Here is a 12,195-nt window from a genome sequence, read left to right as displayed (position 1 = left end):
TATCATCAATTCAGGAAATTATCATCCCTCCACCCCGAATATCAAATGGCCGTCCCTTTAATATGATCGATCTGATGAGTCGAGCCATTTCCACTGATTGGTTTTTACATTGTATACACTCTTGTCGCAGGTAACGAAATGGTTGAGCACTCACAAACATGTTTGACTCCATCAAAATTTTGTATATGCCTTTCCAAAATCAGGAAACCTGTAATACAGTGGTTGTTTTTGGTTGCCCTCTGCCATAATTGTTTTTAGCGGCATAACACAGGCCGTTTGTTTCTCATTTTTCATGCCGGAGCCTTCTATATAGCTTACTATACGGTATTGGTTTTGTTCAATGTTGAAGGCCGTATGGTTACCTATAGTAGTCTATTTTATTTTTATATTTGTTTAAATTTTCTATTTTAAAAGAATAATCGTAACCATCGTACTTTCGTTTTAATTTGACTCGTCTCACTATTTTTAATATGTACCACCCTTGATAAGTATTTAGTATGACGATAAATTTTCACTTCTGTACTCGAACTCTGAACAGGTTAGAGTTATCCCTACCTGTAACGTCTATGTTATATAGGCACATACGTTCTAATATTGTATCTATATTGTGTCATATATCAAACTTATTCGTTCGGCGTATGTTTACTTGTTTTTGTTTAAATGTCTTTTTGATCGAGTTAAGCCATTTCAATTGATATTTTATAGTGCGTCTTTTTATGTTGTAATGTTACACTACTGTCTCAGGTTAGAGTGAAGGTTGGCGCCTGTTAAAACGTTTCAACCCGCTGCATTTTCATGCACCTGTCCTAAGTCAGGAGCCTGTTTGTTGGTGTGGTAGGTGTTTCTCGTTTTTTAAATAGATTAGACCGTTGGTTTTCCTGTTTGAATTGTTTTACACTAGTCATTTTGGGGCCCTTTATAGCTTGCTGTTCGGTGTGAACCAAGGCTCCGTGTTGAAGGCCGAACTTTGACCTATAATTGTTAACTTTTTATACATTGTGACTTGAATGGAGAGTTGTCTCATTGGCACTCACACCACGTCTTCTTATTTACATTAAGCCAGGTGTCGCAGTGGTTGAACATATCAATAAAACGTAAGTGAAAGAACATGAGAGGAGGAAAGAGGGCATTTGCTATCAGCATCATCACCGCCACCACTCTCAGACTTTTGTCGCAAAACTCAAAAATACAAAAGGATAACAGGAAGAACAAAAAATAATGGACAGTACAACATACCACATCAACCACCAACACAGAACCTCCGAAAAAAAATAAGCGTTTAAAAAAACAACGAACAACACAAAGTTGGTTAACAATATGTAAGATGTTTGTGTATTTGAATCTCCTAAAATCTACTAATTTTAATGGTTGAACAAATATAAAAAAGATGATGTGGTATGATTGCCAATGAGACAACTCTCCACAAGAGACCAAATGACACAGAAATTAACAACTATAGGTCACCGTACGGCCTTCAACAAGGAGCAAAGCCCATACCGCACAGTCAGCTACAAAAGGCCCCGAAATGACAATGTAAAACAATTCAAACGAGAAAACTAACGGTCTAATTTATGTACAAAAAATGAACGAAAAACAAATATGTAACACATAAACAAACGACAACCACTCAATTACAGGCTCCTGACTTGGGACAGGCACATACATACAGAATGTGGCGGGGTTAAACATGTTAGCGAAATCCCAACACTCCCCCTAACCTGGGACAGTGGTGTAACAGTACAACATAAGAACGAACTATAAAAATCAGTTGAAAGAGGCTTAACTCATCAGATGGATAAAAATACAAATAATACAAATACAAGTGGACGTGGCCGGGTACTTGTACATACAAACAACAAAAAGACACTAAGTACAGATCTGAAAGTACTCGCAGTTACTGACAGCTAGTTCAAAGCCACTAACAACTAATAAAAAAATCATGCATCTAAGACTAAATTATCAATCCGTACACATCCAACATCCAATGGATTTAGTGTAAAGACGTCATAAACAGTCAGAAAAAACATGACCTTGTGCAATGCCAAGATACAAGTATCGACAGATTGCAGATCCATGAATGTGTATATGTATATAAAAATAATATTTAGTTTGCTTTTAATTTACTGATAACAAAATCAATATTAGTACCAATAAAAACAATATTTAATGATATAATTACAGTGTTGAATTGGTAACCTTTTAGAATAAGTTTATTTAAAGGATCGATAAGTTTACCAGGATCGTTTCTAAATATCCGGGCACGGTAAACAATATTGCCGTAAAAATGAGGATGTGCAATCCCGTTTAAAATAATTTTTCTACAGGTACAACCAAACTTCAAAACCAAATCTTTATATCTGTGGAAGAATTTAGTAAAGGTTTTAAGTAATTTGTGGTAACGAAATCCCTGGCTTAATCTGAATAATTTACCAGTAATACAAAGATTACGTTCGTTAAAATCAAAAACGTCACAACAGACACGGGCATAGCGAACGACTCGGTTGTGAAATATAAACACCGTAAGATGGTGCCAAAGGAACACCACCATCCAAAAATAAATAAATTTGGTGTATTTACTGTCTTCTGATTGGTTAAAAGTATTACCTTTATTTTCAATGTTGTCAATTTTTATGGCGACACGCCCACTCTGACGTTGTGTATTCATACGCCAACATGTGTGTACGTTGTTATTGTTAATATTAATAATATAAAAAGCTCTTTGAGCCTTATTTTTGAAAGAAATTTATTTATAATGAATGGCTATTATTTATTTTGAATTTATTGAACCATAAAATTAATTTTTGACTCTTCACATTTTACATAATCCGCTTCGCGGATTATTCAATGTGAAGAGTCAAAACAATAAATTCAAAATAAATAATAGCCATTCATTAAAGGGAAAATTAACAATAGGGAACGAAAAATCGTCCCTTTTGTCGTAAATTTTAGTGTGGAGTTTCCTGTGTAAAACCGAAATATCTAAATCTAGGAAAGAACAGTTGTTACCGTTTAAATTTGATTTATTTAAAGTAAGTTCCTTTGGGTAAATTTCGGCAGTATTTTGAACAGCATAGAAAAAAATGATTTCCCCTAAACTCTATAAATGGGGACCAATATATACACCTTCCACCTCCCAACAAGAGACGGGACGGATATCTAGACTAGTTATTAATTTTTTTGCTTGACTTTGAAAGGAGACCATAATTTCGATTTTATTTTTCTGCATTCTCTAATTTATTCGTTGCACGGAAAATAAGTACCCGATATTCTCTTACAGTTATGCATTGTTTATATGATAACACAATTATAATTTGTCTTTTGGTAGCTGTAAGCAATTCAACAATTAAGATTAGACCACACTTGTTTCTCGTTTACGCACTCCAATTGATTTTTTGTGTGTGTGAAGACGTGTTGTTAAGTTTAAAAGAAAATGGACCTTAACACACTATATACTAAAAAATCCAATGAGTAAGTCTCGAATTCTGCAGGGTTTCTTTTATAATATACGGCCCGTCACCACTTTGCAGTTAAGTTGTCATATATATTCAATTGTAGACAATATGGATCAAATATGATGGCGGTTAATGGCATCAAATATTTTGAGGAACTCTCCTTTAGCAACGTTGACGTCACTCTACTGTCGAGAAGATGAAAACAAGGTCCGGTCAAATATGGACAAGGACGACGAAGATTCCATCGATTCGTAAGTTATACAAAAACACAAAGCAGTCCTCCCTTTTGTTGAACTAAAACGCTTTTGAGACATAACTTCTTGGCCATAGTTGACTTTATAGAACTGAAGACCTTGTTCTTGAGGATTTTGTAAAAGAATAGTTTGGTCTGGTAAGAACTAAAAAAATAACCTTGACCAAAACAGATGAAAAAGAAATACTTTGCCTAACAAAATTCAGGAAACATTGTGCACAAAATTGAAAAAGTAAAAATTAATTTTCGCAAGCCGCACAGAAAATATGAACGAGACCAGTACAACAGTGGAGATGGCAGTAAGATTAATTCAATTCAGTGATTACTATTAAAAAAAAATGTCATTACTTATGCTAGATTGAAAGAAAATAATATATAACAGAATAGAATTCTTTATACAAACCAAACAGGAGGTGATACTTTTTTTCACTTGAAATATTTGTATATTTTTCGTTAACAAATCTATTCTGAAATAAAGCTAGAGAGTGTTTTTTTTCATTACCGACTCCAACCTTGACTTAGATTTGTTTAATTCTTCTTATCACATAAGAGATTTTGTTTCTGGGAATGTTTAATTGTTTAAGAAAAAAAAAAATTTCATATCCAACACGTTTTTTCCTAAGTTATACACTTTCTTCTAACCTGCAAAAGTATGGAAGAATCAACACCATCTACATATTACAAAAAAATTGATTTGTAAATTTTCAAAAAGAAATTTTCAGCTGACATCTCTTCTTTTTTGTGTCTGATCATAGCCGAAAAGTGGCTTACAGTACACAAACGTCACTACCGTACAACAAAACAGGTTTAATCGTAAGATAACAAAAACAAAATTAAAGCATTTTATTAATAATGAAAATGGGCGTTTTGATGAAAAAACAATACATAGATATGTATATAAGCTGGAACACTGAACAAGATCCAATTTATACTATTATATATTATATTATATAGGATTTTAACCGAAATTGAAACATCATTGCAATCGACCTACCCAGAAACTGGTGAGAATGAAAATCAGGTAAACATACATACCTTTTAATTATTTGTGTCGTTGGGTTGATGTATCATTGGAGTCGCCCAAATATCATTGATGAGGACTTGAATTGTGTCCATCTCTGAACAGCTGAACAAAGGCGATGGAGATAAGGTCCGCAGCAAATCGACCCGAGGCAACAGTAGACTCGCGGCAATTCCCCAAATCCTGTCTGAAGACACCCCAAGCCTTCCTAAAATGTTCTCTACGGGTCGCAAAGAGTTCAATACCAGTTCGTAAAATTATGATGTAGTCTGCATTTTCATGGTGAACACATGCGTACCAGTAGAGGCTTACCATGTCGACGCACCCGGTCTCGCTATTCGTTTGGAGTTTATGCGATTTCCTCAATATTTTGTTTATCTTGGTTTGTACATTCAAAATGGATTCACACGAGATTTGAAAATCGGACCCGGTCTCGCTACATTTGAAGTTAGTAAGTGCAATTTCCTTAAATTTGTTTTATCTTGGTTTGTACATTCAAAAAATTCATGAGATTTGAAAATCGATAAGATATTGATGCCTCAACCAAAGACGTTCTTGAGCGGAGACAATATGTGCAGATTTGATAATTAAAAAATCGTATTTCCAATAATACATCCTTAGACATTTGCCTCTATCTTGTATACTACATATTGCTTGGACCTTTCTAAGAATCACGACTCTCTATTAACAGTTTTACTTTGATGTGAACGAAGACAGCTCGCTCTTCTGAAGCACTGTACAATGTATTCACCTTTGTTAGTTTTCTTTACCGAATTTATATGAATTTTGTTTTTCCTTTTTTGCGGTTCTGTTTATCTTATCTATTTGTTCCTTCTGTATAAAATAAGAAGATGTGGTATGATTACCAAATGAGACAACTCTCCAACAGAGACCAAATGTCGTAGAATGAGCTAGCAAGTATATGATGAACGTACGGCCTTCAAAAAAACCCATACCGCATATCAAGCTATAAAAGGGCCCGAAGTGACAAATGTAAAACAATTCAAATGAGAAAACTAAGTGGTCTAGTGATTTGACTACATCTTTACAACCTAGATATTTGTGTAACTCTTCCTTAATTGGACGTGTTTCTTAAGTCATATTCATTTATTCACTCTTCAGACTTTCCAATGTCATTGAGAAATGCACCATGCAATGTACGATTAAGATATAGATTTGAATGTTTCAGTATTGACACCTGATCTTTTTCTTAATAAATGTATGTCCAATACTAAATAACTTGAATGTGTTTTTATCTATCTAGGTATTAAGTGCTTACTATGAAGATCTACGCACAGTCGGATATGGACGAAAGGACGATGCGTCTTTCATATTAACTTATAACAATCCATTTGACCCACGACTGTAAGTTACCATTTTTACATCCTTCTGAATACTCAAAATTCTTTTCATGAAGAGCAAGCATTTCAAGAAATCTTAAAGGTAACAGGTATCTCACGGGTTTTTATGAAATTTTGCAAGCAACTAGACCCGGTTGAAGTGGTACTTCATATGAATATGAAAAAATGTAAATAACTTTTAAACTTTTGGAGATAAAGAAAATTGATATGCTACAGAAAGAAGTATAGATCTATAGGATGCACGAACTTGAATATCGCAAAAAAAATGAACAATTTAACTTTAAATTACTTGTTTTTTTAAAACGTGTCCTACAAATTTTCTTTGCAATTTATAAGTTAATGTCACCAAAATTTATGTTTTAAAACTGTGTTTGCTGTATTACTCATTCTACAAGTGTCTCTGTAATATCTAAAACGTCGACAAATACGATGCCGAGTCACGACGTCACGATTTCTATATATTCAGGGCTTTTCGCCGCTTTTTCCACGCTGTACAGCAGATGCTAATTCATACACAAAAAACGAATTCAGCAACTCCTTATAACTTATATATCAATAAAACGCAAATTTCAGTAGCCGAAAAACCTATAATTGTGTAAGGAAAATTCGTACGCCAAGATTTCTAGAAATATTAATTTCAAGTCAAAATTGCTGAACTTTTTAACGATATTTTTGTGGATTTCATACATTTGTACTGCTATTCTCCGGTCGGATATTTAATTTACTATATCTCAGAAAGTATAGAAGTCACACACATATATATATATATACACTTCAATTGTGGCCCTCAAACATTTTCGGACAAAAAATTTATCCCAAATCCAAAAATGATCATTGTCCAATAAGACATTATGTTTTCAGGACCTTTCATGGACTCGGGGAGCATGTTCACTGCCCAGATGTCAAAGATGAGAAATACAAAGCAGAACTGACAGAGAATGTCTTTCTTGCTTTAGACCAACCTAGTCAGCTTATGGACAAATACTTGAACGGATATAGGGCTTATGTTCGGGGATTAAGTGGTTCTCCTGGGTCTGGAGACTGGGCGGACAGAAGTATAGAATGCAAGAGGTTATATGAAAGGATTTCCTCAGACGCTGTCAAGTCAATATGGTCTGAAAACACAGAAAAAACAAAAAATCCTACCAATAGTACTGTTGCAAATAAATTTGACAACGCTTCTGTCACTCAGACTAACCAGCATTGTCGACCAAAGACCACAAAAACTAGACTAACAATGAGACAGAAGAAAGATTCCGGCAACTTTACAAGAAATGTAGCATATGCAGACACAGGAATACCTGGAAAATTAATTGAAGGTTGTGTATCAACCGAAGATGAACATAAAAGTCAAAGCAATGCAGGAAAAAATGGTGATAAAAAAAGAACCAATCAACCATCCAAATTCGGTATTAAAGACACTATGTATGAACATTCAAAAACATTAAAACCTATTGTTCAAGATCAGAGAGAGTAAGTTTTTTTTACAGTTCAATAAGTATTTTTCAATCTTTTATTCGTAATTTATATTACATTTGCTAGCAAGTTACAAAAGCTAATACGTATTTTTGTTTTAAATAGATGCGTACCGAACATCATGCATCTTGTTCTTGTCCACGTAATTTTAGCCGTGATAACCAATGTTATGACTGAGAGCTGAGCAGAGTGATACCATAGGTACTTGGGGACACGACAATTTTTTTAGCCCTCCCCCTCCAAAATCCGTTATTTTTATGCCCCACCTACGGTAGTAGAGGGGTATTATGTTTTTCGGTCTGTGCGTCCGTTCGACCGTCTATCCCGCTTCAGGTTAAAGTTTTTGGTCAAGGTAGTTTTTGATGAAGCTGAAGTCCAATCAACTTGAAACTTAGTACTCATGTTCCCTATGATATGATCTTTCTAATGTTAATGCCAAATTAGAGTTTTTATCACAATTTCACGGTCCACTGAACATAGAAAATGATAGCGCGAGTGGGCAGGTTTAAGTTTTTGGTCAAAGTAGTTTTTTAATGAAGTTGAAGTCCACATGTTCCCTATGATATGATCTTTCTAATTTTAATGCCAAATTAGTGTTTTGAACCCAATTTCACGGTCCACTGAACCTAGAAAATGATAGTGTGAGTGGGACATTCGTGTACTATGGACACATTCTTGTTTTGTTTTCTATTAATTTCAATTATTTTCACGTTTTTCTGTATACTATGAACATCAATATACTATATAAATAACTTGTATTTGCTATTTACTTTACCTAATTTATATGAATTTTGTTTTTCCTTGTTTTGACTGATTCTATCCACTAAAACTCATTCTTATACAGGTAAAAACGATGATTAACATATTTGTTTAACCTATAATATGAAATCAAACAGACCTAGAAAAATCCAATTGCACGAGTTCATTATCTATTTATATCTATATTTATGTTTATATCAGGTTAAAAAACCGTCGGCAATCTTCGTAGGTCACCTCAATGGTTAATTAGATGGCGTCTAGACTAAAATACACACGAAATGCTGATACATATTATCGTGTTCATGCATCGTAAATTGTTTATTTTAGACTTTTTATAATTTGGATATACGTTAGTATGTTATAAGTCGAATATGAGAATTTGAGTCAAATCGGTGAACATGAATTTGACAGCTAATGCCCCTTCAACGGAATAGAGAGTATAGAATATTTGTTGCAATTGGAACAGATTGTCTAGCATTGTTTATAACAAAGTTTCCAGGGGAACTTCTGGTGGGAGGAAGAAATATACGTTGACAGTGTGTCATACATTATAAGAATGGTGTTTGTCATACAATATAAAAATAGGATTTATGCATGTGCAATTTGTGTCTTATCGGTAACTGAAGCTGCCAGTTTTAATGTTTACAGATTGACAAACAGTTGGGCTGGTTTGTTTAAGAAAGGAAGCAACCAAACATCAAATAACAGCACTGGATCAAATATAGAAGATGAAGAAATACAAAGGTATGTTGTCTGGAGAAAAGTATGTCTCATTTATTAATTGTTCACTCACAGCTGTTTGGAACTTCATTGCAATTAGTCCTTACCTTTGATATTAACTGCCAGTTAAGAGTACCAGTTATTTTCTCCCCCATTAATTACTGGTTTCGAGCATATCAGTAAATTTAAATAAAATGTTCTTTCTGAAATAGAGCTGATGTAAAGACATCAATTCGAACAGTTTTCACTAGAAATTCAGATTTCTGTTGCCCTCGGTCCAATAGCATGTCTTTTGTTGTAGTATGTTCATTGATTATGATAAGAGATTGAAACAGAGGGAGTTAAGTATTAAAAAAAAATTGTTTAACCTCATCACATGTGCTTGTTTGACAGAAAGTTTGTCAGATGTTGAATGTTATTGTATCTCGATGATTTTATCCTTTAAAGAATAAATCTATGTATTCGCAACTATTTTTTTTTGTAAGATTGATGTCTCCTTATACACTTTGACATGTTCCCCTACATCTCCATTTTTAGTCATAATACATTCTTACAATACAGTATTTGATATTTCAGAATAGATGGCATGCATGATGGTACTGAAAACAAGATTGAAACACACGAGACAACAAAGGCTATTTCCTATGGACCTAATATCAATAATGACAACTATAACCGTCAACAGAACATAAAGAACAACACGGTATCTATTGAAAAAAAAACGCCTTTTTTACAGAATAGTGTATCTTTTTATAAGACCGAAGACCAAGTTCAGTGTGTTTGAACAAAGAAAAGTTGTTGGCATAACTTTCATGTTTGTGTGATTTTGTAAATGACAAGTTTATACCACAATATCAGGTTCATAAGTGAAACAAGAATCCTAAGAAATACTATAAAATAAACATACATGCTGTTCTTTATTTTGAAATCCAATAATTCAGTAACTGCAAGCTAGAGCATCAACTAAACTAGTACATTTGTATGTGTATGTGTGTTAAGTTTTAACATATAGTCAAAACAATAAATTATTCCGTTTTTTCCTTTCAGAATCTAATCTATACACATGTACAAAACCCTATCCTGCCAAATCCTTATCATAGGAATAATGAATTCCAAGGACTTCAGCCTCAATCACAAGATCAAAATTCCTGGTCACATCAAAGTTTCAGACCAGATCATTATACCACAACTTATCCAACAAGCCAACTATGGACAGATCAGAACCAACCAAGTCAGCAGCAACAACTATGGCATGACCAAAACTCCTACCAACAATTACCAAACAACCATAACACATCAACAAAAATTCAACCTCCACCAGGATTTAATCAACAGCTGGTACATCAACCAGGGCTGGTAAATCAAAGAACCAATTTTCAAACTGATCTTCAACCAACAGGAATGTACCAAAATGTACAGGATGTCAGTGAACAACAATCCTTTTTATATAACTTGCAACAATTTGTCCAGCAACCACCAACCCAAATACAGAACCCAATAAACAGGTACCAATATTTTCCAGGACAGCAGAAACCTCAGTTTATGTACAACGGCAACTGGAATGCCAACAATAACAACGCAGATGATGATGAAATCAGTAATACTGTGCACTACAGTAGTACGGAAACAATGGGAGAGGAAATATATAGAAAAGAACATAGGGACAGGCCTAGATGCAAGACCAGAAATATTCGAGCCAACTTGATAAGAATATATCCCTCTAAAAACAAGTAGGCACAAAGGACACAAAGGGAGGAGAAGAGGCGGTGTTTTTTAAACATTCAAAATACCATCTAAGATTTATTTGGCATATGGTTCTTGCCATTTTGCTTCAAAAGACTATGAACTCAAAATACGAATCTACTTATATTTTATTTTCATACGTTTATATGTTAAGACTTGTTTTGTTTTTTTCATTAAATCTTTAAAAAGTATGGTATTATTGTAGATCTCTTGAGCATTCACCCATTCTGTCTTACAAAATTACCAAATTAACTAATCAACCACGTTTGTTTGTGGTCTTGTTAGTTAATCATAAAAAGAAAGTAAAAGTAAATGACAAATTAAAAATGATAAAAAATTAAGTGAGATGATGAACAATGACCTCTCACTAGAACATTCAGCCCACTCAAAATGAAAACAACAAATTCTGTTTCAAATATTTATGTTGAGATTTTATAAACATTGTGTAAAATAATGCATTTATATTATTGTCATAGCATACAACATTTCTTAACCCTTTCCCTTTCACACCGGTACAGCTTACCGGTGAAGCAAATTTTAAGATATTTTTTGGGCATTTAGTCTTGTTCCATCGTCATTTGCTGACGTACAGATATGGGTAAGGGCTCAAATCAATCCTCAGGATACCAGCAATATGATTGAATGTGCATCAAACTTCTATCATTATCAGTTCATAGTAAATTCGCCTCTTACTGACATGTATTTATTCTGTAAAAACCTTTTTTTTTCTTCGAATCTTAAAGAATATTTTCAAAAAGAAGTGCATAGAAAACTATCCTTTTTGGGGGAATTATGACTTTTTTCAATAACTGTGCAGTGAGTTTTTGAAGAATGGTATTAAAATAATAGTTCTAACTTGTACACTAGTTAAAAATGTAATTTTTAGTGTACCAGCGCAAACACAAACTTGAAATGCGCTAAAAATCCGTAGTCATTTCTTAAAGATTTTATCGTAAAAGAGATAAAAATCACTGAAATGTCCTGAATTTTTTTAGCAAAGTTGAAATAGATGTAACAAAACATGGTTTCGTAAGTGTTTGGGTATGATAAAGTTGAAAACACTTTTGTTTAAATGAAGGAAAATGTATATGTCAATGGAAACAATACAGATTAAGAACTGGATTCCTGCTATATTTGCGCAAAAACCATGCATTTGGCCATTTGGCATCAAAATATATTATCTGAACACATAATTTCTAATAGAAAACAAGCTGGGTGAGGATCTTCATATGTTTTTTTTTTCACGTCTTGAGTAGTAGACTTAAGTACTTAAATTTCAATATATTCCTAACGATGCCGGTGGTGCAGGGGTATGCTGAACAAACCCAAGGCGGAAAGATCGCGTGTTCGATTCTCACTGCCGGAGGTTGAAAAATTATTTCCTATATTAAATGTAACTTAACTTAACTT

At 33.7% G+C, this 12,195-nt stretch overlaps 1 protein-coding gene across 1 annotated transcript; it reads left to right on the top strand.

Annotated features, from left to right (window-relative positions):
• Positions 1-3,646: 3,646 nt before the first annotated feature.
• Positions 3,647-11,478, top strand: LOC127713539 (myb-like protein I). The gene is made up of 7 exons (XM_052219792.1): positions 3,647-3,703; positions 4,660-4,726; positions 5,991-6,091; positions 6,949-7,560; positions 8,971-9,066; positions 9,619-9,745; positions 10,090-11,478. Exons 1-7 carry the CDS (start codon positions 3,672-3,674, stop codon positions 10,774-10,776), a joined length of 1,722 nt encoding a protein of 573 aa, XP_052075752.1. The 5' UTR covers positions 3,647-3,671; the 3' UTR covers positions 10,777-11,478.
• Positions 11,479-12,195: the final 717 nt, after the last annotated feature.

This window comes from Mytilus californianus, unplaced genomic scaffold, assembly GCF_021869535.1.
Source record: "Mytilus californianus isolate M0D057914Y unplaced genomic scaffold, xbMytCali1.0.p SCAF_1, whole genome shotgun sequence".
Lineage (NCBI taxonomy): Eukaryota > Metazoa > Mollusca > Bivalvia > Mytilida > Mytilidae > Mytilus > Mytilus californianus.
Note: the sequence above shows the minus strand (reverse complement) of the source record. Positions and strands in the feature narration are given on the sequence as shown.